Here is a 25,267-nt window from a genome sequence, read left to right as displayed (position 1 = left end):
CTTGCTGCTACAATGCCATTTTGGAACCTGTAGCAGAAAGTTATAATTCCCTCTCTTTTCTCTCCTTCCTTCCTTTCTCCCTCTCTCCCTCCCTCCCTCCTTCCTTCCTCCCTCCCTCCTTCCCTCCCTCTCTCCCATCCTTCCTTCCGAGTTGGAGATCTCTTTCACCCAGGCTGGAGTACAGTGGCACAATCATGGCTTATTTTACCACAGCCTCAAATGCCTGGGCTCAAGCGATATTCCTGCCTCAGCCTCCCGAGTAGATGGGACTACAGGCATGCATCATCACACCCAGCTAATATTTTTTTATTTTTTTGTAGAGACAAAGTCTTGCTATGTTTTTATTCTTTTATCCTTTTAGAATGTATCCAGATGATATCCCTCCTTTCCTTTCTTATCATTAGCATTCATTATCCCTATCATTATAGCAGTATCATAATTATTTTTGGAAGTCATCTTGAGATGGAAGATAAACAGAAATTGTCCCATACCACTAATAGTTTTGCTGTATTTTTTCCTTGCTATTCCTCTTCTTCCCAGCCTCTTAATGTTGGAGGGTTTCAGGCTCAATCATTGGCCCATTTATTTATCTACACTTTCTTTATCATCTCATTCAGACTAAATACTAAATGCTGGAAACTCCCAAATGTTTAACTCTAGTGCAAACTTTTCTTTCAAACCCAAGATGCACATGTCCAACTTCCTACATTATCTTCCTTTGGATGGTCAATATACATGACAAACTCAGAATTGATCTACCCCTCTATTGATACCATCCTGGTCCAAATTACTTAATCTTTTAGTTGGATTGAGAGATCTTTCGTTTTGTTTTGTTTTTTGAGACAGGGGATCTTGCTATGTTGTCCAGGCTGGTCTCTAACTCCTGGGTTCAAGTGATAATTCTGCTGCTTGAGTAGCTGAGACTATAGATGCATGCCACCACCCCCATATGGCTTGGATTTTTATTAAAAGGTCCTTATTCCTTATGAGTTTCCTTGCTTCTCCTTTGTTCCCTATCATTGCCCCCACCCACCCATCATCTATTGATAATATGGCAACTAGAGGCCAGGCACAGTGGCTCACACTTGTAAACCCAGCACTTTGGGAGAGACCGAGGTGGGAGGATTGCTTAAGTCCAGGAGTTTGAGACCAGCTTGTACAACATAGCAAGACCTCATCTCTACAAAAAAAAGTTTAAACATTAGCTGGGCATGGTGATATATGCCCATAACCCCAGCTACCTGGGAGGCCAAGGTAGAAGGATCACCTGAGCCAAGAAGGTTGAGGCTATGATGAGCTGTGATTGTGCCATTGCACTCCAGCTTGGGCAATAGAGTGAGATCCTGACTAAAAAAAAAAAAAGCAAAAGTAGCAACTAGAGTAAACATAAGTCAGATCATATTACTTCTCTCCAAAAATTCTATAAAATCTCTACGTTTTTCAAAAAGTTTATATAACACTACATAATATGGCTCATTTTTATCTCTCTGACCTCAGGTGATCTCACTCTTTTTTATTTTTCTGATCTTACCTCCAGCTGTTCTTGCTTCTCGTGCAGTGTGCACTAACCATACTGTCCCCAGTATGAGACACTTTTGAGAAATTCTCATTTCTCAAATAAGCAAACATGTTTCTCCTGCCTGAGGGTTTTTGCTCTAGCTATTCCCCTACCTTCAGTGCTCTTCATCCATATTTGTTCTTGTCTTACTTCTTCCCCTCCGAAAATCTTTGTTCATATTATCACCATATCCAAGAGGCCTGCCCTGGCCATCTTATTGGAAACCTTCAAACTTCTTGTTTCCCCAGTGATCTTGATACTCATACCCTGCTCTAATTTTTCTTTTTCCCCCATAACCTTTTTTACCCTCTGAAATTCCATATAGTTCTCCAAATTATCAAGTTGATTGTTTATTTTATCTCCCCACTTCATCTCTAGTAGAATGTAAGTTTCATGATGTAAAGGATCTTTGTTTAATTTATTGATGTATCTTAGTAACCAACAATAAATTTAGCAGTTGATGCTAAATAAATATTTGTAAAATGAATATAGAAGAGTCAATAAGAAACTTCATATATTCATTTTTAGTTATTTCCCTCCAATCCTCTTTTCCTTATATTTTTCTCCCATGAGGGTTTCTAGGATCCTTCTCCCAAGTGTTGGGGGAGTTAGTACTTTATGCTTTTAAAATAAATTCCTTAGCAGTAGACTATGACAGTTGATGATTCCATTTTCACTGGTAAATGGCAAGTAGAAAAATAGGGACTATATAATGATTTTTTTTCATGTTCTTAAGACTATTTAAAGTATATATACAATTGAATACTATTTAGCCATAAGAAAGAATAAAATTATGCCATCTGTGGCAACATGGATAAATTTGAAGGACATTATGTTAAAGTGAAATAAGTCAGACACAGGGAGATACTGCATGTTCCATCCATATGTGGGAGCTAAAAAAAATTGATCTCATTGAAGTAGAGTAGAATAGTGGCTACTGGAGGGTGGAGAAATGTGGGGGAGAGAAGAAAAAAACCAAAGGTTGGTTAACGAATGCAAAAGTACACCTAGACAGGAGGATTAAGTTCTAGTATTCTGTAGCATTATAGGGTGACTATATAACAACAATTTATTGTGTATTTTCAAATTGCTAGAAGAGCAGATTTGAATGTTCCCAACACAAAGAAATGATAAATGTTTGAGGTTATGGGTATGCTAATTACACATTGTATATATGTATTGAAATATCACACTGTGCCCCATGACTATGTACAATTGTTATATGTCAATTAAAGACGAAAAAAGCAAAAACATTTAATGATCCAGAAGTTTTATGTTAAATGAAAAGAGCTAGATAGAAAACATACTTACAGCAGGATACCGGTTTTGTAAAATGCACACACACGCACATACATATACACATTTGCATGGGAAAATACTAGATGAGACAGCCTCATAGTATTCACGGTGGTTATCTATGTGATGGTGGACTTTAGGATCATTTTCTACATGTGTAAACTGTTTATAAAATTTTAAAAGCAATGAATGGTAGTTTATAAAACTTCTAAGAATGGGTTTTCAGTGGTGGCTGTCAGAATCGGCTCCCAAAGGTCTTTAGCAGTAGGACACTCAGAAGCAAGAGCAATTTTAAGGTAAACCTGCCTGGAGGCAAGACAAGTAAGTCGCTGTGGATTCAAACCTTTAATTTCTGTGTCATTTCAAGATAACTGTGAGGAATACAGTCTTAGTGCTTGGAAGTTTATAATCTAATCAGAAACAGGCCACATACTGAGTTACTGATCATTTTCTACTTGCTGGAGAGTATGCTAAGCCTTTTATAGACATTACCTCATTTATTCCTCACACAGGAATCCTGAGGGAAGAATAATTCTTCCTTATTCCCAGAAAGAAGTGGGCTTAGGTTAAATACATGTGTGTATCCATTATCTGAAATGCTTGGGACTTGTAGTGCTTTTGATTTCAGATTTTTTTTTTATTTTTAAATATTTGCATGTTTGTAATGATACATCTTGGGTATGGGACCAAGTCTAAACGCAAAATTTATTTATGTTTTATATACATCTTATACATAGCCTAAAGATAATTTACTTTTCCCTTGGGGATGTTGAATAAACTGTGTTGTGCACCTGCATTTTGATTGTGACCCTTCACATGAAGTCAGGTGTGGAATTTCCTACTTGTAGTATCATGTCAGCACTCAAAAAGTTTTAGATTTTGGAGCATTTTGGATTTTGAATCAGAGATGTTCAACCCATATCTTCCTCAAAGTTACACTGCTAGCAAGTAACAGGGTTAAGATTCAAACTCAGAGCTCTAACATGAAGCCTGATGTCTTAACCATTATATTGCTATCCACACCTAAAAATAAGACTAATCAATTAGACAGTAGTAAATTTTTAAGGAGGCTAAATTAATTCACTTTGGAATTATGTCTTTTCTGCTTTCTTGATTTTAAAAATTCATTTATTATTATTATAATGCCTACTATATCACATTCTGATGAATTCTGAGGAATATGATAGTAAACAAAAACAGATAATGGTGATAACAAATGGAGAGCTAAAAACAAAGTCCTTACAAGCAAAATAAAAAGTTTGTGGCCTGGAGTAGTGGCTCACGCCTGTAATCCCAGCACTCTGTCAGGCCGAGGCAGAAGGATTGCTTGAACCCAGGAGTTTGAGACCAGCCTAGGCAGCATTATCTCTACAATAATAAAAAAAATTAGCCAGGCATAGAGGCATATACTTGTAGTCCCAGCTACTCAGAAGGCTGAGGTGAGGGATCACCTGAGCCCAGGAGGTCGCGGCTGCAGTGAGCCATGATTGTGCCACTGCACTCCAGCCTGGGTGACCGAATGAGACCTCAACTCAAAAAAGAAAAGAAAAGAAAAGATTGCTAGTTTATACAGACTATGGTGTTCTCCAATTTAGAAAAAAAAGTACTTTATTGTTTCAATTTTTTAGATTATTATTTACAAAAAGTTAAAACATGACATATAGAAATAAAAGTGTGTCAAATATTTTATTCTACTTAATAATTAATAAGGAATGAGTAGGGTGGTAAGGATGGTTCAAAGAACATTTAAGAAGCTAAGTATTATAGGCAATTTAATAAAGAAATGCTTTGAAAAAAGACATGAAAAAATAAAAAAAGAAATGTTCATAGAAGTGTTAGATTGCTAAGTATTGATATAAGACTGGTAAATGTCATACAGGACAATAAACCATAACATTTGAAATTATCTTTTCTATTAGATAGAAATTTCTTGCATCTCTACCAGACAAAATTTACAACCTAACATGTAATTTCACAAAGTCTGGGATGTTTAATAAATAGTAAACAATGAGTATAAATTTTAGGTATATAATGTGATAATTTGATATATGTATACATTGTAAAATGATTATCATAATCAAGTTAGTTAACATATCAATTACCTCACATCATACCATTTTGAGAGAAATAGTCCCTGGTAACTACCATTCTACTCTCTGTTTTTATGAATCCAGCTTTTAGATTCCACATATGTTAGATTATACAATATTTATCTTTCCCTTTCTGATTTATTTCATTTAGTATAATACCTTCAAGAGTCATTCATGCTATCACAAATGGCAGGATTTCCTTCTTTTTATGAGTAAATAATATTTTATTATACACAGTTGAACCATGGAAAAATTGGACAAAGTTTATTTGAACTGCATGAATCCAATTATATGTGGATTTTTTCAATAAATATATTGGAAAAGTTTTTGGAGATTTGTTACAATTTGGAAAACTCACAGATGAACCATGTAGCCTAGAAAGATAAAAAGAATTAAGAAAAAATTAGGTATATACGAATCCCGAATTGTACCCCACATCTTTAAAATAAAAAAATAAAAATAGGCCGGGCTTGGAGGCTCAGCCTGTAATCCCAGCGCTTTGGGAGGCCGAGGTGAATGGATTGCCTGAGCCTGCGGGTTCGAGACCAGCCCCGGCAAACTAGTGAGCCCTCATCTCTACACTAAATCAAAAATTAGCTGGGTGTGGTAGTGTGCACCTGTTGTTCCAGCTACTTGGAAGGCTGAGTGGAAGGATCGCCAAAGCCCAGCAGGTCGAGGCTGCGGTGGCCGGGAATGTGCCACTGCACTCCAGTCTGGGCGACAGAGTGAGACTCCAACTCAAAAATAAAAAAAATAAAAATAAAAATAAATTAAAAAGAAAATATTAAGTATTTCATGAATGCATAAAATATACAGGGGGGACAAAAGAAACCCCAGAATTTATTTATAAAAATTGTGTATTTATTCTTACATGTTTAAACTTCAGTCACCTTCAAAGTATTCTCCGTTAGATACAATATACCTATTAAAATGCTTTATCTGGCCAGGCAAGGTGGCTCATGCCTATATTCCCATCATTTTGGGAGGCCAAGATCAGAGGATTGCCTGAGCCCACAAATTCGAGACCAGTCTGGGCAACTTGGTGAGACCTCATCTCTACAATAAATCAAAAACTTAGCCGGGCATGATGGCGCATGCCTGTAGTTCCAGCTACTTAGAAGGCTGAGGCAGAAGGATCACCTGAGCCCAGGTCGAGACTGTGGTGGCTGTGAGCATGCCACTGCGCTCTAGCCTGGTGACAGAGTGAGACTCCAACTCAAAAAAAAAAAAAGATGTTTTTTCTACTGCTCAAAACAGTTTTTGGACTCATCAGTTTTGATGCCTTTTAGTGCTTCTACTATTTCTGTTTCACCTCTTCCACATCAGCAAAATATTTCCCTTTGAGGACTTCTTTCATCTGGGGAAACAAAAAACTTGCTCAGGGCAAGATCAGGTGAATAGGGAGGGTGGGGCATGGGGTCATGCTGCTTTTGGTCAAAAACTGCTGAACACTCAGTATAGTGTGGGTAAGCAGGTTGTTTGTGTAAATCACCCATCACAAAATGGGTGAATGCATTGAAAGAATCTCCAAAAAAAAAAAATTCACTGAAGCCAAATGCAGCCTCTCACAACAATGCTAGTTGGTACACTGATGCCAAAGGGTACCTAGAACACTTACCTAGTGGGGAAAGCCTGTACTATAAGGGGCCCACCTTCCAAAAAGATAATTCTGGATTTTTTGGGGTCCTCCCTTGTATATAGCTACTAGTTTGTTTTATCATTTACTATAAAATATATACAAATCTGTTATAAAAATTTAAAACATTAAAACCTAGGCACACAAACTTATAGACTATATATGATACCATTAGCAGTCAAGAGCAATATAAATAAACATAGGGATGCAATATAAATAAACATAGGGATGCAATATTAAACCATAACTGCATAAAACTATAGTACATAAACTGTAATAATTCTGTAGTCACCATCTGTTGCTGTTTCGGTGATCTCGTGGGTTGTGAGTATCAGCTTAAACTTCTATATGGCACTATATCCTTGTGAGAAGTTCATCTCTGGTAAATTGGACATCACAATGAAAAGTGATCTCTCATGACGCCTGTGTATTTTCATCATGTTTAGTGTATATTGTAACCTTGAATGACAGCTTGAGACCCATATGAAGTGCCACTAATGATGGTGAAGTGCTCCCAAGAAGCAAAGTCATGCTATTACAAGAAAAATTTGAGTTGCTTGATGTGTACCACAGATTGAGATCTGCAGCTGTAGTTCTTGCTGTTTCAAAATAAATGAGTCTAGCCCAAGGACTATTGTAAGAAAAGAAATGGAAATTCATACAGTCTTCACTGCAGCTATACCAGCAGGAGTGAAAGCCCTGCACCTTTTGCAAAATACAGTTTAACATTGAAAATACAGCTTTTATGTGGATGCGGGATTACTATAAGAAAGACATATCTGTAGACTCTACTCTGATTCCAGAAAAAAAGCAAAAGAAAGGTGAAGGTTCTAAAGCTGGAGAATTAAATGCCAGCAAAGGATGGTTTGGTAATTTTAAAAACAGGTTTGGCTTTAAAAATGTCAATAGGAGAAGCAGATTCTGCTGAGGAAGAGGCAGTAGTTGAGTTTACAGACACCATCAAGGAAATTATTGAGGAAAAAGGAAGTCTACCTGAACAGGTTAAAAACATTATTTTTAGTTTTCTACTTTAAAAGGTTTAAATAGGTTTTTGTTTGTTTCATTCCACTAATGAGTGAAAAGAGTTTTTATGCAGACAAATGCACTCTATTCTGGGGGGGAAAATGCCACAAAGAACACTTATTAATAAAGAAGAGATGCAAGCACCAAGATTTAAGACAGGAAGGGACAGGTTAACTCTTCTAATTTATGTAAATGCAGGGGTTTATGATCAGGACTGTCCTTATCTATAAAGCAATTAACACTCAAATCTTGAAGGAAAAAGATAAACACAAGCTGCTAGTCTTCTGGTTGTACAACAAGTAAGACCTAGACAACAAAAACCCTTTTTATGAACTGGTTCCACAGTGCTTTGTTCCTGAAGTCAGAAAGTAGCTTGCTGGTAAGGGACTGCCTTTTAAAGTTCTTTTGATATTGGACAATGCCCCTGGCCACCAGGCCCCCATAAGTTCAACACTAAAGGTGTTGGAGTGATTTACTTACTCCCAAACACAGTATATCTAATTCAACCTCTAGACCAGGGGCTCATAAGGACCTTTAAGCCTCACTACACATGATCATCTATGGAAAGGACTGTCAATGTTATGGAAGAGAACCCTGATAGAGAGAACATCATGGAAACCTGGAAGATGCTATCATTATTTTTAAAAAGTCATGAAAGCCGTCAAACTCAAATTCCTGCTGGGGAAAGCTGGTTCCAAGTACTGTGCTTGACCTCACAGGATTTACGACAGAGCCAATCAAGGAAATCATGAAAGAGATTGTGGATGTGACAAAAAATGTGGAGGGTGAATGGTTTCAAGATATGGATCTTGGAGAAATTCAAGAGCTAATAGACACCACACCAGGGGAGTTAACAGAAGAAGACTTGATGGAGATGGGTGCTTATGAACCAGACAGTGAGAAAAAGCAAAAAAGAAACAGTATCAGAAAACAAATTGACATTAGACAATCTGGTAGAAGAGTTCTGATTATTCAACACTGCTTTTGACTTTTTTTTATGACATGAACCCTTCTATGATATGAGCACTAAAACGAAAACAGATGGTAGAAAAAAGATTAGTGCCGCATAGAAACATTTTTAGAGAAATAGAAAGCAAAAAAGTCATACAGAAATTACCATGTACTTCCTCAACATTACACCAAGTGTGCCTTCCCTTTCACCTCCTTCACTTTTACTGCCTTTGCATCCCTGAGACATCAAGACCAACAATTCCTCTTCCTTCTCCTCCTCAGTCTACTCAACATGAAGATGACAAGGATGAACACATTTATGATGAACTACTTCTACTTAACGAATTGTAAATATATTTTTTCTTTTCTCTAGCTTACTTTTTTATAAGAATACAGTAGCATGGCGACAAGAGTGACTTTATTTTAAATGCTAATCTGCCACGTGACTTCTGACTATACCTGAGTCCAGGAATGCCTCCAAAATGTCTTGTTGATGTATTACTCTTTAGGTAGGAACACCTCTTCACTCTAAGTTTTACCTTTCCTCCAAAACAACCCTTGCTGCTGTTGCAGAAATCATAGACTGTGATGCCATCTAGCATGTATACTTTTCTCCCCAAGATTAAGCCCTGCGTCTGGGGGATCGTAGTGCAGAGATCTACGTGTCTTATGGCCACCCAAGACCTTGCTTCTGTCTGTAAGCTCCCCCTAGTAAATCACCCTATACCGACAAACTGGATATATCTGCCTCCTTTTTTGGTTTCTTGGCTCCTTTGGTATTTGGGGGCTGCTTTGCATATACGGCCTTTTCACAGAGCAAGTATATATTACATATAACATACAGATATGTGTTAATTGACTTTTATGTTATCAGTTAAGGCGTCCTTCTGGTCAAAGTAGGCTATTAGTAGTTACGTTTTGGGGGAGTCAACAATTATACGTGGATTCTGACTTTGTGTTGGTGTCAGTACCCCTTGCTCTCATGTTGTTCAAGGGTGAACTCTGTATATATATACATGCCTCATTCTCTTTATCCATTCATATATTGATGAACACAAGTTGATTCCATGTCTTGGCTATTGTTAGTAACGCTGCAATGAATATGAGTGTGATCTTGAACATATTTTCATGTACATACAACACTGTTATTTTTAGTCTTGTGTCCTGGTGTACATGGGCAAGAGTTTTGCTGGGTATATACCTAGGAATAAGATTGCTGAGTGATAAAGTATATGATTGTTCAACTTTGAAAATGCCAGATTTTTTCTCAATTTAAACTCCTGCCAGATTCATATCATCACATCCTCAGACTTGGTAATTTTTACCACTTAGTAGGTATAAAATTATATATTAATTTGTTTTTAATTTGCTTTTTCCTATTTCTAGTAATACATATAATCTTTTGATATTTTATACATTAAACAAATGTCTACTGATTTACAATTCTATGACTGGTAATATTCTATGTGCTTGAGATATGACAGACAATAGAACAAAATTCCTGCCCTTATGGAACTTTCATTCAATTTGTCTTTCATAGTTCGCCTTCTGTGAAATACCTATTGACGCTTTTTCTTATTATTTGTTTCAGCTGTTTTTATTGTTGATTTAGGGGATTTTTATAATATATTCTGGATAATAACTTTTTGATACTTATATAATAATGAATCTATCAGTGTATGACCTATACATCTGCAGATTTTCTTTAACATCTTTTAATAAATTTATGTAGTTTCTCCAGAATAGCTTTGCAAAGCTTTTATTTGATTTATCTCTAGATACTTGGTTTTGTGTTGTTGTTACTATTGTAAATTGATCTTTTTGTTAATTATATTTTTCAGCTGTATCTGGTATATAGAAATTATATTTAATTTTTATATTAATTTAATATCCAGCCACTGTGTATATAGACAATATTTTTAAATTTCTAATCCCCATATCTTTTGTTTGTATAAATTGCTTCACTGACTGAGACATTCAATACAATATTAATTAGAAGTAATAATATTGGAGCCAGTCATGATGGCATGTACCTATAATCCTAGTGACTCTGGAGGCTGAGGCAGAAGGATCACTTGAGGCCAGGAGTTTGAGACTATCCTGGGCAACATAGCTAAATCTTGTCTCTAAAATAATTTTTAAAAATAGCTTTGTGGGTGGTGCATACTTATGGCCCTAGCAATTTGGAAGGCTGAGGTGGGAGGACTGCTTGATTCCAGAAGTTTGAGACTACAGTGAGGTATGATCACATGACTACACTCCATCCTGGGTGACAGAGCAAGACCCCGTCTCAAAGAAAAAAAAAAGAAAAAGAAGTAAATAGTAATAATGGATGTGTAACTCTTGTTCCTGATTTTAAGAAAAATGTTCTCATGTCAGTGGCAAGAATGCTAAACTGTTTTGTTAAGTATTTTCATTTCTAAACAAAAAAAAACATTATTTAGGTGATTTTTGACCAATACATACTCAAAATCAGATACTATTAAAAAAGCATAAGAAGATAGTTAAAAGATGTTTAGAAACTCTTAATTTCACTCAGCAGTGATACAGCATTTTGGTACCGACTTTTCCCCCATTCATGTGTATATGTGGGTATGTATTTATAACTATATGTGATACTATATTAACTTGTGTATTTCTACATATAATATACATAATAAATTTGAATTTCTAAAATAATATGACTTTTGATTACCATAGTTTTATCATATACTTTAATATCTTATAGAATATTTAAACTTCATTCTTCTTTTTTTACTCTTATATTGTTCCTGGCTATTTTTACAAGCTTATTTTTGCAGATAAACTTTAGAATCATTTTGTTAATTTCAATCTCCCTCCAAATTTAATTGAGATTTTTTTTTTTGAGTCGTAGTCTCACTCTGTTGCTCAGGCTGGAATCCAGTGGCACAATCATGGCTTACCACAATCTCGACCTCCTGAGCTCAGAGGATCCTTCTGCCTTAGCATCCAGAATAGCTGGGACTACAGGCACGTGCCACTACACCCGGCTAATTTTTAATCTTTTTGTAGCGAGATCTTTCTATGTTGCTAGGCCGGTCTCAAACTCCTGGACTCAAGTGATCCTCTCTTCTCAGCCTCCCAAAGTACTGGGGTTATAGGCATGAACCACCATGTCTGGCCCAATTGAGATTTTGATCATATTCATAAGAGTATATTAAATGATTTGAAGAAATGTAATCTCTATACTTTCTAGGCTTCATCTATAGAATCTATGTCTGTGAAAATCAAATGAATGACTCATTGTTTATATTTTTATCATTAGGAATATATACCTACTGTCTCCATTCTGTGCAATCCAGGAATGAGAGCTCGTCACTGGAAACAGATGTCAGAAATTGTAGGCTATGACTTGACTCCAGACTCTGGATCTACATTGAGAAAAGTTTTGAAATTAAACCTTTCACCATACTTGGAACAATTTGAAGTGATAAGTGCAGGGGCAAGCAAGGTAAACATAAAGACCAATGAAAATACTTTATTTAATGCAGTTGTTAATTAAATAATCATAGTTTTTGTGGTTGAATGTGTACAATACTGGATAACAGCCAGAGGAAATGGAAGAGAGTGAATTTTTTAAAAAATGCATAATAATTCTTAAGAATTTATAGATTGTTGCAAAGTTTTTCTAACTTAAAAAATTATATGATAGTTACAGATTATCTTAAGGAAACGATAAGGTAATGCATCAAATGTTTGCTGAATTCACTAGGGAAAGACAGTATAGTAATGTTCTTTCTTCACTATCCCATTCTTTCTTCATTCTTCCTTTTTAGGAATTTTCATTAGAGAAAGCCATGCAGACAATGGTAGAAACTTGGGATGATATAACTTTTCATATAAGTCTGTACCGTGATACTGGAGTCTATATTCTCTCTTCTGTGGATGAGGTTCAGACTCTCCTTGATGATCAAATTATAAAAACTCAGACAATGAGAGGCTCACCTTTTATCAAGCCATTTGAAAAAGAGATCAAGGTATGTTAAATATGATAGTCAGCTCTTGGCTATTTAGGAAAATTGCAGTCTTATTACATATATGCTCTCATGGTGATAAGTCAGTTTGCTGGGACTTTTTAAATGTTTATTCAACTCATAGACCTATAACCTTGATATTGTATTTGGTGAAATATAGGAATAGATATTCCAAAATTAACATAGAAATGTGTAGAACAGATCTGAGACAATAATTTTTAAAAGAAAAATTATGTTTTATTAAAATATTTTCCGATGACAGTGATAGACTTGAAAGGAAAACAGTTGGTATTATTTAATCTAACTTTAGAAAATCTAGATTCTGTGTTATGCTGCATTCTTGCAACTTGTAGTAAAGTTGTATACACTATACTTTAATTATGGTTGTGAACTAGCATGAGGGTCTCTTGGAGTAATTAATTATTGCTTACTTGAGAAAAACAAATGGTATTTGATTATTTCCTATCTTTTTGGTTAATGAGGGTAAATATATAGAGTAAACAAATTATGATAACTAATAGCTTTATATTAGAATTTTATCAAAATTCTAACAGGGGACTGTATACATTTGGAAAAGACAAGCAACTGTATTTTTTACCCTCATATTGACTGATGTCAAACTAAGTGCCAGATACTGATCTAGGAACTTTACATTAAGTAATCCATTTAATCTCCACAGTAGACCTTCAAGGTAGGCACTGTTATAATCTGTATTTGTAAATAAGGAAACCAGGCAAAGGAGGATTGATAATTTGTTCAGGTTCACAGAGCTGGGATTCAAACCAAGGTAGTCTGGTTTTGATTTGAACATAAATCGTGCTTTATAAAGGATCTTGGCTGCCATTATTTGGAGAAACAAAGAGTATTATTCTTCCAAGAGTACATAGGGCTGGGCATTTTCCCAAGAATCATGCTAGTCTAGCCTGATAAGATATTATATCTTTTATATAAATTTCTTACTTGTCTAAAAAGGGGAATTACAAGACAAATTCAAAAGCTGTATTAGAGATTTTAGAAAATGAAAGATATGAAGGCTAATCTCTTGACACCCAAGACTTTAGGCCACATATTTAAGAACCAAAGAGAGAGAGAGTTTATGAATGGTCTTCAGCTAATAAAAGATCTTGTCAACTCTAGGGGATCTATGAGAATAAGGGGGCTTATTTTATTTTATTTCATTTTTCTCCAAATTGTGTTGATGTAGAGCAGAATTTTTCAACCTAGCACTGTTGATATTTTGAATTCTGTAACTCTTTGTGATAGGGCCTGTCTTGTACATTGTAGGATGTTTAGCTGCATCTCTGGCCTGTACCCACTAGATACTAGTAGCTTCATCTCTCTGTCAGTTGTGATAACCGAAAATATCTCCAGACATTTTCAAATGTTCCCTGGTGAAGGAGATAAAATTGCCCATGATTGATAACCACTGGTGTAGAGTAGGATATATTCTTGGATGCTTTTGGGACTTAGGATGTTCACCTAGAGATTAGGAATTTGGTCTAAATAACTTTACAGTCATTTCCAATTGTGAGTTCTAGTGGTTTTGGAAACCCTCAGATCTCCTAGAATTTTTCTAAGCCCTTGTGAGACACTAATAAGTGACCTTAAGTGGTAAACTACAGGCTGTTTTGCATTGATTTAAAAATAATGGTAAATTTCAAAAACATTTTCCTTGCTATAATTTCTAGCTTTTCTTTAATAACTGGGATTTAGTATAGCGTGCTTTTCATTAAGGCCTGGGAAGACCGTTTGATTAGAATACAAGAAACGACTGATGAATGGTTAAAAGTGCAAGCTCAATGGCTGTATTTGGAGCCCATCTTTTGTTCTGAGGATATCATGCAACAGATGCCAGAAGAAGGGCGTCAATTTCAGACAGTAGACAGACATTGGAAGGATATCATGAAGTTTTGCGCAAAAGATCCAAAGGTGAAGTGTTTGTTTTCTCTCTTACAGTAGGTGAGCCTTTGTTTTTGGATATTAAAGAAAACATTTGACCTTTTTTTCTGATTACAAAAATTAAACCTCATTGTATACAAACATAAAAGTTCAGAAAAATATAAGAAAGTGTAAAAGTATTTAAATAATTTTACTTTTCAATTCATCTTTTTGAAAAATACTCTTTGGTATACATAGTGGAACTGCTTCAAGTGTACCTTTAGTTCATTTGACTTCTACTATATAAACTCACTGCTGCCTGGGCACGGTGGCTCATACCTATAATCCCAGCACTTTGGGAGGTTGAGGTGAGAGGATTGCCTAAACCCATGCGTTCAAGACTAGCCTGGGCAACTTGATGAGATCACATCTTTACAATCAATCAAAAAATTAGCTGGATGTGGTGGCACATGCCTGTGATTCCAGATACTTGGAAGGCGGATGCAGAAGGATCACCTGAACCCAGCAAGTCGAGGCTGTGGTGACTGTGAGCATGCCACTGCACTCCAACCTGGGCGACAGAGTGAGACTCCAACCCAGAAAAAAAAAAGTAAAAATAAATAAATAAACTCACTGCTTCCCTCCTTGCATAATAAATAGATAAATAAAATAAAATGGAGAGAGTTAGAATGAGAGAGAGGGAGATAGAGGGAAAGAGAGACAGAGAGAGAGTAAGCTCATGAATAGTGCAGGTGATCCACGTGACATTCCATTCAGTGACTCTATCTGCTTGGGGAGTGATGAGGAAAAAATAATTTTCTGTTCTCTCAGTTGGTCTAGATTCCTATGTGTCTCTCCTAGTAAGTTTAGCATCTGTTGAGTGTGACTAATGTTGAAAGACAGACTATATATTTTTCATACAAACAATATACATAGTCTATAGATATATATCCACTTTTTTATCTGGTATAACAATTTATTCCAATGCTGTATGAAGAACTGACTGTGCTGGACTTATTGAGGGTCAATAGAGCACTGAAACTCATGAGTTTTAAGGATTTTGCCTTACCTGTTGACTTTAGAATCTTTGTAAAACATGATTTCTTGTAGATCAGAGGTCAGAAATTTTTTTCTGCCTATGGCCAGATAGTAAACATTTTAAGCTTTGCAAGACATAGGTCTTTTCTGTACATTCTGCTATCATTGTGGTAAGAAAGCAGTCTGAGACAATATGTAAATGAATGAATGTATCTGTACTAAAATAAAGCTTTATTTATGGACACCAACATTTTCACGTCATGAAATATTATTATTCTTTTGATTTTTTTTTAACTTCCAAAAGTATAAAAATAACCCTTAGCTTGTGGCCTATAGAAGGACTGGCAGCAGGCTGGATTTGGCCTGTGGGATGTAGTTTGGCAGCTCCTGCTATAGATTGTTAAGTTTATGGTTGACAGTTGTAAAAGTAAGAATTAAATCACATACCACCCTAATGTGTTCTTTTTTACATCATTCAAAGTAATATGAGATACATGAAAATATGCATGAAAATAATAACTTCTCATTTGTAACTAGCATCCTTAGATAACAATATACATGATAGTTTATAAAAGTTTACATAAATGCTGACCTGAACGAAAGTTTCTCTTTCAGGTTCTTGTTGCTACTTCTTTAACAGGTTTATTGGAAAAACTGCAGAACTGCAATGAACTTTTGGAGAAAATTATGAAAGGACTTAATGCATATCTTGAAAAGAAGCGTCTTTTCTTCCCACGGTATGATGGATGATCAACTGTGCTATAATTAAAAGCATTTTTCTAATGTGTCATGAACTATAACTAAAGTTTTTGTGTTTGAATGTTTTTTCCTAGTTTTTTCTTCTTATCTAATGATGAAATGTTAGAGATTCTGTCCGAGACCAAAGATCCACTTAGAGTTCAGCCTCATTTAAAAAAATGCTTTGAGGGAATTGCTAAATTGGAGTTCCTTCCCAATTTGGACATTAAAGCCATGTATAGCTCTGAAGGTGAGCGAGTGGAGCTCATTGCACTCATTTCTACATCTGCAGCGCGGGGTGCTGTGGAAAAGTGGCTCATTCAAGTGGAAGATCTAATGCTCCGGAGTATTCATGACGTAATTGCTGCAGCCAGGCTGGTATGTTTCCTAGTATTTAATTTATACCCTATTTTCTGCAAATTTTTTTTAAAGGAGCTTTTAAATAGGTACAAGTAAGTTAACACTTAAAGTTCTTACTACTTTAAGCTATTCACTATTCTTTACTCTTTTATTTCTAACATTATTATTAAAATAACAATATTATTGGCTGGGTATGGTGACTCATGCCTGTAATCCCAGCACTTTGGGAGACTGAAGCAGGAGGATCGCTTGAACCCAGGAGTTTAAGCCCAGCCTGGGCAATATAACAAGACCCCATCTCTATTTTTTTTTTTTAAAGAAATAAATATGGGCCGGGCTCAGTGACTCAGCCTGTAATTCCAGTGCCTTAGGAGGCTGGGGAGAGTGGATTGCCTGAGGCCGCGGGTTCAAGACCCGCCCTGGCAACTTGGCGAGACCTCGTCTCTACAATAAATCAAAAATTACCCAGGCGTGGTAGCGCGTGCCTGTAGTTCTGGCTACTAGGAAGGCTGAGGCAGGAGGATCGCTGGAGCCCAGCAGGTCTAGGCTGCGGTGACCGGGAGCATGCCACTGTACTCCAGTCTGGGTGAGACCCCAACTCAAAAAAAAAAAAAGAAATATGTTTTGTAGTTAATTTCAAGAGGTCTTGCTAATGAATTTATTGTAAGGAGAGGGAGGTCTCAAAAATTACTGGTAGGTTTCTAACTGGAGCATATGTGCAGCATTTACTCTGGGGGATGCCTGGAGAAGTAGCCTTGGAGGCTTAATGGAAGATCAAACAGTTGTGCTCTTTAGCACATGCTTACCTGTAGGACAGATGTCCAGAGACATGAGTGTTAAATGCATGACCTAGCTCATTCACTGCTCTTTACACTTAAACTACTTAAAAACTCCAAATCAGATGAACAAACATTAAAGGAGGATATATAATACATTTGAAAGAAATATAACACTTTGGTACTACATGTGCCTCATTTATGCTAACCCAATTAATTTAATCAACGATAAGCTTTAGTATATTTCTGTCTTTAGGACCACAAAGGAGCAGCTGTATAGTAGAAGAATAGTTTAAAAAGGTATTGAAGCCTTGTATCCAGCAACTCAGTATATACAAGTGAGGTGTTCTTTTTCTTTCACCAAGAGCCCTATGAAGCTCATCTTCTTCTGGTGGCTATTCCGTTCAGTTTCAGTGTTTCTGCAGATAAATCTTGACTTTTTCCCTTCTTCTGCTATTTATGATTACAAACAAACTAAAATACATGAAAGAAGCAACGTTATCCATGAATGTTTCCTTAATCAGTATAGAAATGTACCTTCTATGTACCTAGCAATGACTCTGTCATTACATATTCTTCTTTGAAGCATAGCTTAGTTTGTCATTTGCATTTATTTCTAAATATTGCTAATAAGAAGCATTTTATAATAATATATATCCTATGTTTAAAATTCTTATATCTAAGATGATGTGGTAGCATTGAAAATATAGTTTGCATTAGCATCAATTTCCAAATTTATTCTTTAGTTGTTTTCACTTTATAATGTGGATCTGCTTAAACAATTTACTATTGAAGAAAGCTATTTTTAAAAAGAGTAAGCCTTTCTCCCATAAATCAATTAAAATGTATTTTGGACATAAATGTGTTAGAAAAAAATGAAAGTATACTTTGAACTCAAAAGCACAGATTGTTCAATTATATATAATTGCACAATATGTAATTGTTTAAGTTATATACCCTGGTCATACAAGTTTTTTCAAAAGCTATAGATAAATAATACAAGGGTTCTCACTACTAGTCCAGTTTTCTACTAGATTGTGTAGTCTCCTTTTCAGTTAAATCTTGGCATTGATATACATAATCTATTTGACTAATTTGTCTTTTTTTAAGTTTACTAAAATTTTTATATTTCATTATAATAGAAGTAATATGTATTCTGTATGGAAAACTTGACAACTCGCCACAGCAAAGGAACATAAAAATCACATAGTTAAATCTGTACAGAGATAATCCATTATTAACATGTAGGTGTTCATTTTTCCATTCTTTTATAATTATACATATGTTTCAAAAATATAACAATTTATAAAATGTTCTTAGGTCTTTTAAGTAGCTCTCTAAAATTTTTCATTTCTGTTATATTTTAGCCTATGAATGTAACAAATATTATATTTCTCTATTTAGCTATTTTTTTTCTCATGCAATATTTTAAAGGTAGAAATTTATTTTGATTATTCAGGCTTATCCAGAATCTGCAAGAAGAGACTGGGTTCGAGAGTGGCCTGGCCAGGTTGTACTTTGCGTTTCTCAAATGTTCTGGACTTCTGAGACACAGGAAGTTATAAGTAGTGGTACAGAGGTAAAGCATTATTGGAATTTAAACAATAACATTTGTTTCTCTGTACCATGCTTCTTAGTTAGTATCTATTTCCTTGCAAAGACAGTATCTTCCTCAATTTCTATATTTAATCTTGAAATTCTACAATTCTTCCAAAATTTTTTCTTAATATTTTACTAGGCTTAGACAAAATCACTCTCTCCTATAATTCATTTCTGTATTGAGATAGATTATGAAACCAGAATTATTTTATAAAAGAGTAAATATAGAGAATTCGTGTTTTAGGTAGTATATTAGTTAGATTACCTTTTTATTTTGTAGGGATTAAGGAAGTACTATAAGGAACTTCAGAATCAACTAAATGATATTGTAGAGCTGGTAAGAGGAAAATTGTCTAAACAGACCAGAACCACTCTGGGGGCTTTGGTTACTATTGATGTTCATGCTAGAGATGTGGTCATGGATATGATTGAAAAAGGTATGTGACTTTTTCTTTAATATTGAAGATAAAATGTTGATGGCTTTTAGAAACAAAAATGTGTACTATGTCTTTTTCTCTCTCAACATAATTTCTCTTACATAATCTTTTCTATAAGTTAGAAAACATGAATTATTTTAATATTTGCTGTTATGAAAGAAGGTCAAATACTTATTTTTTAAATTATATTCATTTAATGATCATGTGTCTTATTTTACTTTCTTTTTTCTAGGTGTCTCACATGATACAGATTTCCAGTGGCTTGCTCAGCTTCGATATTATTGGGAATATGAGAATGCTCGTGTTCGTATCATTAATTGCAATGTAAAATATGCTTATGAATATCTTGGTAACTCACCTCGACTTGTCATTACTCCACTGACTGACAGGTGTTATAGAACATTGGTATGCATTTAAGTTATTTAAATTGACACAATAGTGGTTACTTTTTGGTGTGGTATAATATTTTTAAATCCAAATTTAATATGGCTTTCCTTACTTATTGTCTTTCCCGCAATAGTTGAATACAGATACCTTTCCTAACCTAAAATTCTCTTCATGTGAAATTATAGTAATGATGTTTACTTCTGGATGCTTCTTGTAGCATACAAGAGTGTTTGAATTCTATTGTATGACAGTTGTGAGTCAATCCCATTGGGGATAATTAGAAAAAGGAAAGTATTGGAGATATAATGACAAAACTAGAGTTTCAGAAAATGGTATCAACGTTTGCAATGGAATCTTGAGAGAGATGATGGGAATATGAGGAAAATGCATTTGGACCTTAGAACTCCAAATTAGTACTGCTGAATAGGAGGGAGAATGCTGAAATGTAGGAGGGAGGGGTGCTGAGGTCTGTGCTTATTTGGGAAACTGTGGACGAGAGATATCACTGTAAAAACAAAACAAAAAACCCCCCCTGGGAATAGGGTTGCCAGATAGAGGACTCCCAGGTAAATTTGAATTTCAAACAAACAACAAATAATTTTTGAGTATAAGTATGTCCCAAGTATTGCATGGAACATCTTATACTCAATTATTCATTGTTTATCTGAAGTTTAAATTTAACTGGGCAGTCTGTATTTTTATTTGCAATCTTACTTGGGGACTGAGGAGGAGCATCAAGAAACACCACTACCTGTGCTAGATTAAGTGAAATTAAAGTGTCTCGATTAATTCTTGTGCAAATTACTTATTAGGGAATGCTCTTAGGTAAAAACCTCTAAGGAAACAAGAACAGCAGGTGGGACAAGGGGAGAAATTAAAGTAAGATGTGGTTTCAATAGATGTATAGCTATAGACTGGTCTCACAGAGAACTTTAGAGTATGAATGGCATCACAGTTATTCAACTTTAAGGCAATGGGGTCTGGCTTTTGTACCACTTTTTCATTGGCTACGGGTTACCCCCTGGGGTAAGGGTATGAGTAAACTTTCAGGTATTTGTTAATGCAGTAGCTTCTGTTAGTTGAGGGTAATTCTTAGGAGAAAAGAGCAGCTGTGACCTATTTGCAGTTGACACAACAATTGGGGATGAATGCCACAGCCTGGTAAAGGGCATCTGAGTAAGACATCAATGGGTCTATGATGAAAGGCTTCACCAAACCCTTTGTTTTTTCAGAAAGCTACCTGAGGGCAGGGACCATGTCTGTTTTGCTCTTTACTTTAGTGGTGAACAAGTACATAGTTAGCCCTAAATATTTGTTAAGCAGATGAATCTCAAGCTTCTATTGTATCTGGCAGGCACCTCAGTGACATGAAAAGCTGTGATATGCTTATAAGGTGGAAGCTAACCACTTTGAGTTGTAAAATCAGAACACTTTTACATCAAATACTTGAATATAATACTAGATACCAAAAAAGTCTTCTAGTATATTTATTATCCATAGTAAAGGGAACACATTTGTGAGAAATTTCTTTAAATTGTAAAGAAGGAACAACTTGAGGTTATCAGCAATCAAGTTAATGGACATTAACAGTATAGCAACCATTATCAATTTAAAATGGGTGAAATACCATTGATACTGCTTTTATTTAATTAGTTGTCTCTTTTTGTTTTTTAAATGTAAATATATTTCTCATTTTTATAGGGTTATTTTTTAAACTAGACAATATTTTAGAGCAGTTTTAGGTTCACACCAAAATTAAGTGGAAAGTACAGAGAGTTCTCTTATTGCCCCTGCTCTTCTATATGCATAGCCTTGGTTCCTTAACCCTATTTTTTTCAAAAGAAGTTTAAAAAACTCCAGTGGTGCTTTTCATTAGAGACAGCTGACTGCAATTTACATGCATCTAAAAATTTCCAGACACTGTCCTCATCATTGTGAGGACCCAGAAACAATTCAGATATTTCTGATTTTGCCCTTAAGGAGCTTAAAAGTTAATGAATGAGAAAAAAATGTACATAATTTACTGTAAAACAAAGTAGAAGGCGTTAAGTTTTGGAAGGGCACAACACCGACTGACTCTGTGCTGGAGGTGCACTAGTAATGAGAGATCCGAGTAACACAAAGATTTGCAACACACAAAAAGATGAAGGAAGAAAAGATTTATTTAAGAAAAAAGATCACATGCCATAGGCAGGAAGAGGGCTGGCACTCTAAGATGAGTGTGGCACTGTAGCAGCCCAGTCCCTGGCTTAAATCCTTTCCTCTGGAGATGTTGCAATCAGGTGGACGTGACTTCCTTGTTGACCACTTGTGGATGTCTTGCAGACCCTGAGGAGGGGTCTGGTCCTTGTTGACCATTTGTGGATGTCTTGCAGACCCTGAGGAGGGGGTCTTGTCACCAGGCACCAGGTCACGATTAATCACCCTCAGGAGTTTGTTTTAAGATTACAATGGGCCGATACTGGTTATTCTTGAGAGATATGGGTTTCTAGAAAGACAAAGTCAGCAAGGTTAATCTTTACTTAGAGTATACATTCCTCTAGGACATAGTTTCTACTTTCTCATTATTGTGTTAAGATCTAGGAACAAAACAAAATGACTTCCAGCTCTTGGTCCTCCTTTCATTCCCTACTCCTGCTCTTGGAAATATCTTATGCTACTGGGAAATGGGGCAAAGTCCTGCTGTAACTACTTCCTGCTGAGGTGGGGCTTAGAGATGTCCCTACCTATCTATGTCCAAGGGAACGAATAGGAAACAGTGGGACTGCAACTGAAGACTATTTAGATTTAATGAAACATCAAGCAAGAGCACAGGCAAAATTATCAAGCAAACAATGATGAAAAAGGCCACTGCCCCAGAAACAATGCTGGAAAAATGAAAATAGTCTTGTAAATTATATGTATGTTCAGCTAAATTCTTTAATTTATCAATGTAAGTTGAAATATTCCCTTGGAGATCACCTATAGTTGTACAGCACATACTTCCCACTATGCCACATAAGCCTCCCATTTTTGCTAATATATAGTTTTTTAAAGTCGTTCTATTTGCTATGGTGTATTGTTAAATTTCCCCTTCTTGGTTAAGTAGGTCTATAGCCAGGGCTGTGTGTTCTGTAATATAATGATCTCTGCATATTAAAGCCTCTAAATCAGGGAAAATGTAACTGTATCTAGCTACACCAGTCACCTGAGGGCCTGCTATGGGTATCCATGCTGTTCCCACAACAGCTCATGCAAAGTCTTGGGACCATAGTTGTATATCTCTACAATTTGTTGACATAGCTCTACAATGCTGACAATTAGTTTTGATTTTTAAATTTGGATATAAGAGACTGCCCAAGAGCCCTGCTGCTCTACAGGGTAGCCAATTTGTTGCTACAAGTTGGTTATTAAAGGTAGCTAAAATGACAGTGTCATTATAGCTGCTGTTAAAACATCGAGCTTTGATGTTTGGTAAAATGTATTTATAGTTACCCCAGTGGGCTTGATACCCATTGCAGGAGTCCAGGCAGTTTCCACTGTTGCACCAGTAAATTCCTGAGTTCATATGTGGGTGTCCCTGCAGCTTGTCTTCAAGCTTCTTTGGGTTGTAATAAGAAAGTATATACAGTTAAAAGGAGTTTTGTTAATAATGACTTTAACAAGGAAATACAGCTACTTTGACAAAGTCAGAAGAAAGAAAAATTGAAAACATTAGAGGCATGTAGTTAGTTTGTAACTTAAATTGAGAATTAAAACAGGTAAACATTGGCAAGAGAAAACAGTTTCTTTTGTTTTTATAATAGGTCTGATATACCTTCACAATGATTGATATGCTAGAGGGTAAAGCCCAGGTTATTTTGTTATTCATTCTATGTTGGATTAGTAATCCTTGTGCCTGGTCTGCAGGTACTTCAAGAGAAGGGTGTGGAACTGGTATGGTTTCTGAGGCTTTTTTTCTTATCCCACCCTAGGGAGACTGTATTGAGAACTTAAAGGGTTTAAGTATTAAAAAAAATTTTTTTTTTGAGTTGGAGTCTCACTCTGTCACCTAAACTGGAGTACAGTGGCACGCTCACGTCCTCTATAGCCTTGACCTGCTGGACTCAGGTGATCTCCCACCTCAGCCTTCCAAGTAGCCAAAACTACAGACATATGCTACCATACCCAGCTAATTTTTGTGATTTGTTGTAGAAATGAAGTCTTGCCAAGTTGCCCAGGCTGTTCTCAAACCCATGGGCTCAGGCAATCCCCTTACCAGTATTAAAAATTTTAAAAGCATAATGTTGTAACACAAGATTAAAAGATTGTAAGTTACTTATTTAGCAAGTGATAGTCCAAAGATTTTGAAAAGTAAAAAAACCTCGCTTTTTTGTAACAAAGACAGCAAATGGGAGGCCAACTGAATTTTGTCTCTCTTCACCCCCTCCCCCCGCCCCCGGTGTTTAAAGGAGAAAATTCTTTTGGAGATAGTTAATTAGACATACTATTTTTTGATATGCTGGAACCTTTTATTTTTGTCCTATACTTTTTTCTTTAAATAACCAGTCATTCTATTATAGAACAAAAATGTACTATACAAGATTCTTTCTTACCAAAAACATTACCTTTGCAACTTTTTTACATTTTTCCTTTGCTTTCTATTTTTTCTTTACCTTTCATAGATTACTTTTTTCTGTTTATATTTTGAATTAACCTTTAGCAACTTTTAATTAAGATAAGGCTATATGAGTCCAACATGGATGGCCAGGATCAAAAAGGCTGGCACTTGTGTTAATTAAGAAATCAATTTGGGTTCCAGTGCCCTAATATTTACCTGGGGGTTGCTGGGGTGATGGTAAGCCAGTGCCAGGCACTTTCGCAGTTTTCCAGGCCTCTGTAAGTGGCCACCATTTGTGAGCCAGGTGTTCTCTCCTTTCGTCAGGAGACAGTGCACCTGTTTCCTAATGCCTTCCTACCCCGCACAGTGGACAAGGCCCAGGAAGTTTAGGCCTATTTTGGAGCAACTATGCTCTCAGTGGCCCCACAGACTGTACTCATAAGCCACAGATACCATCACCTTAGCAGGTTAGTTCTTACCAGGTCTCTGATGGGCTGTTGAAGTTTTGTCACTAATGGCGACTGCCATTTGGGGTGCTTCTTTGACCCTCTGCTTCTGCTGCCCTCCATGTTGGCATTTTTTTAAAATGTTTTGATTTTTAAAAAAACCTTAAAATCTCCTTTGTAATAGGTTACACAAATGAAACTTTTTGACCGTTTCTCTGTAACAGTCTGATGCAAAATCCTTCAGGTAAATAGACCACATGGATGTGAAAAGATCTATCCCTGCTTATTTATAATTATGAACAGGCAAATTTGTTAAAAACCCTTATAAATTACTAAATTACAGTCTTAGTTGTAAATGTGGACAATTAGGTAAGAGTGATCGGTTCTCATCCTTATTGTGCTCACACAGAGTACCCAGTCTTTTATCCATTTGGCAGGAGAAGTACTAGGCTTAGTAAAAGTGACTTAACCAGGTGGGAA

The 25,267-nt window shown here is 35.8% G+C and overlaps 1 protein-coding gene across 1 annotated transcript in view; it reads left to right on the top strand.

The window, feature by feature from the left end:
- The window catches only part of LOC103253653 (dynein heavy chain 12, axonemal), a gene marked incomplete at its 5' end in the record, with an annotated part of 80,138 nt that overhangs the window by 31,973 nt on the left and 22,898 nt on the right, over positions 1-25,267 (top strand). The window contains 8 exons of the mRNA XM_008051910.1: positions 11,841-12,026; positions 12,352-12,552; positions 14,284-14,478; positions 16,081-16,202; positions 16,299-16,581; positions 18,799-18,918; positions 19,219-19,375; positions 19,608-19,780. Of these exons, the coding sequence (XP_008050101.1) occupies positions 11,841-12,026; positions 12,352-12,552; positions 14,284-14,478; positions 16,081-16,202; positions 16,299-16,581; positions 18,799-18,918; positions 19,219-19,375; positions 19,608-19,780 (1,437 nt within the window). The remainder of the gene's footprint in view (positions 1-11,840; positions 12,027-12,351; positions 12,553-14,283; positions 14,479-16,080; positions 16,203-16,298; positions 16,582-18,798; positions 18,919-19,218; positions 19,376-19,607; positions 19,781-25,267) is intronic.

The sequence above is a fragment of the Carlito syrichta genome, unplaced genomic scaffold (genome assembly GCF_000164805.1).
Source record: "Carlito syrichta isolate Samal-C Ts95f unplaced genomic scaffold, Tarsius_syrichta-2.0.1 Scaffold244047, whole genome shotgun sequence".
NCBI lineage: Eukaryota > Metazoa > Chordata > Mammalia > Primates > Tarsiidae > Carlito > Carlito syrichta.
The sequence above is the reverse complement of the archived record's forward strand: the minus strand, read 5'-3'. Positions and strand labels throughout refer to the sequence as shown.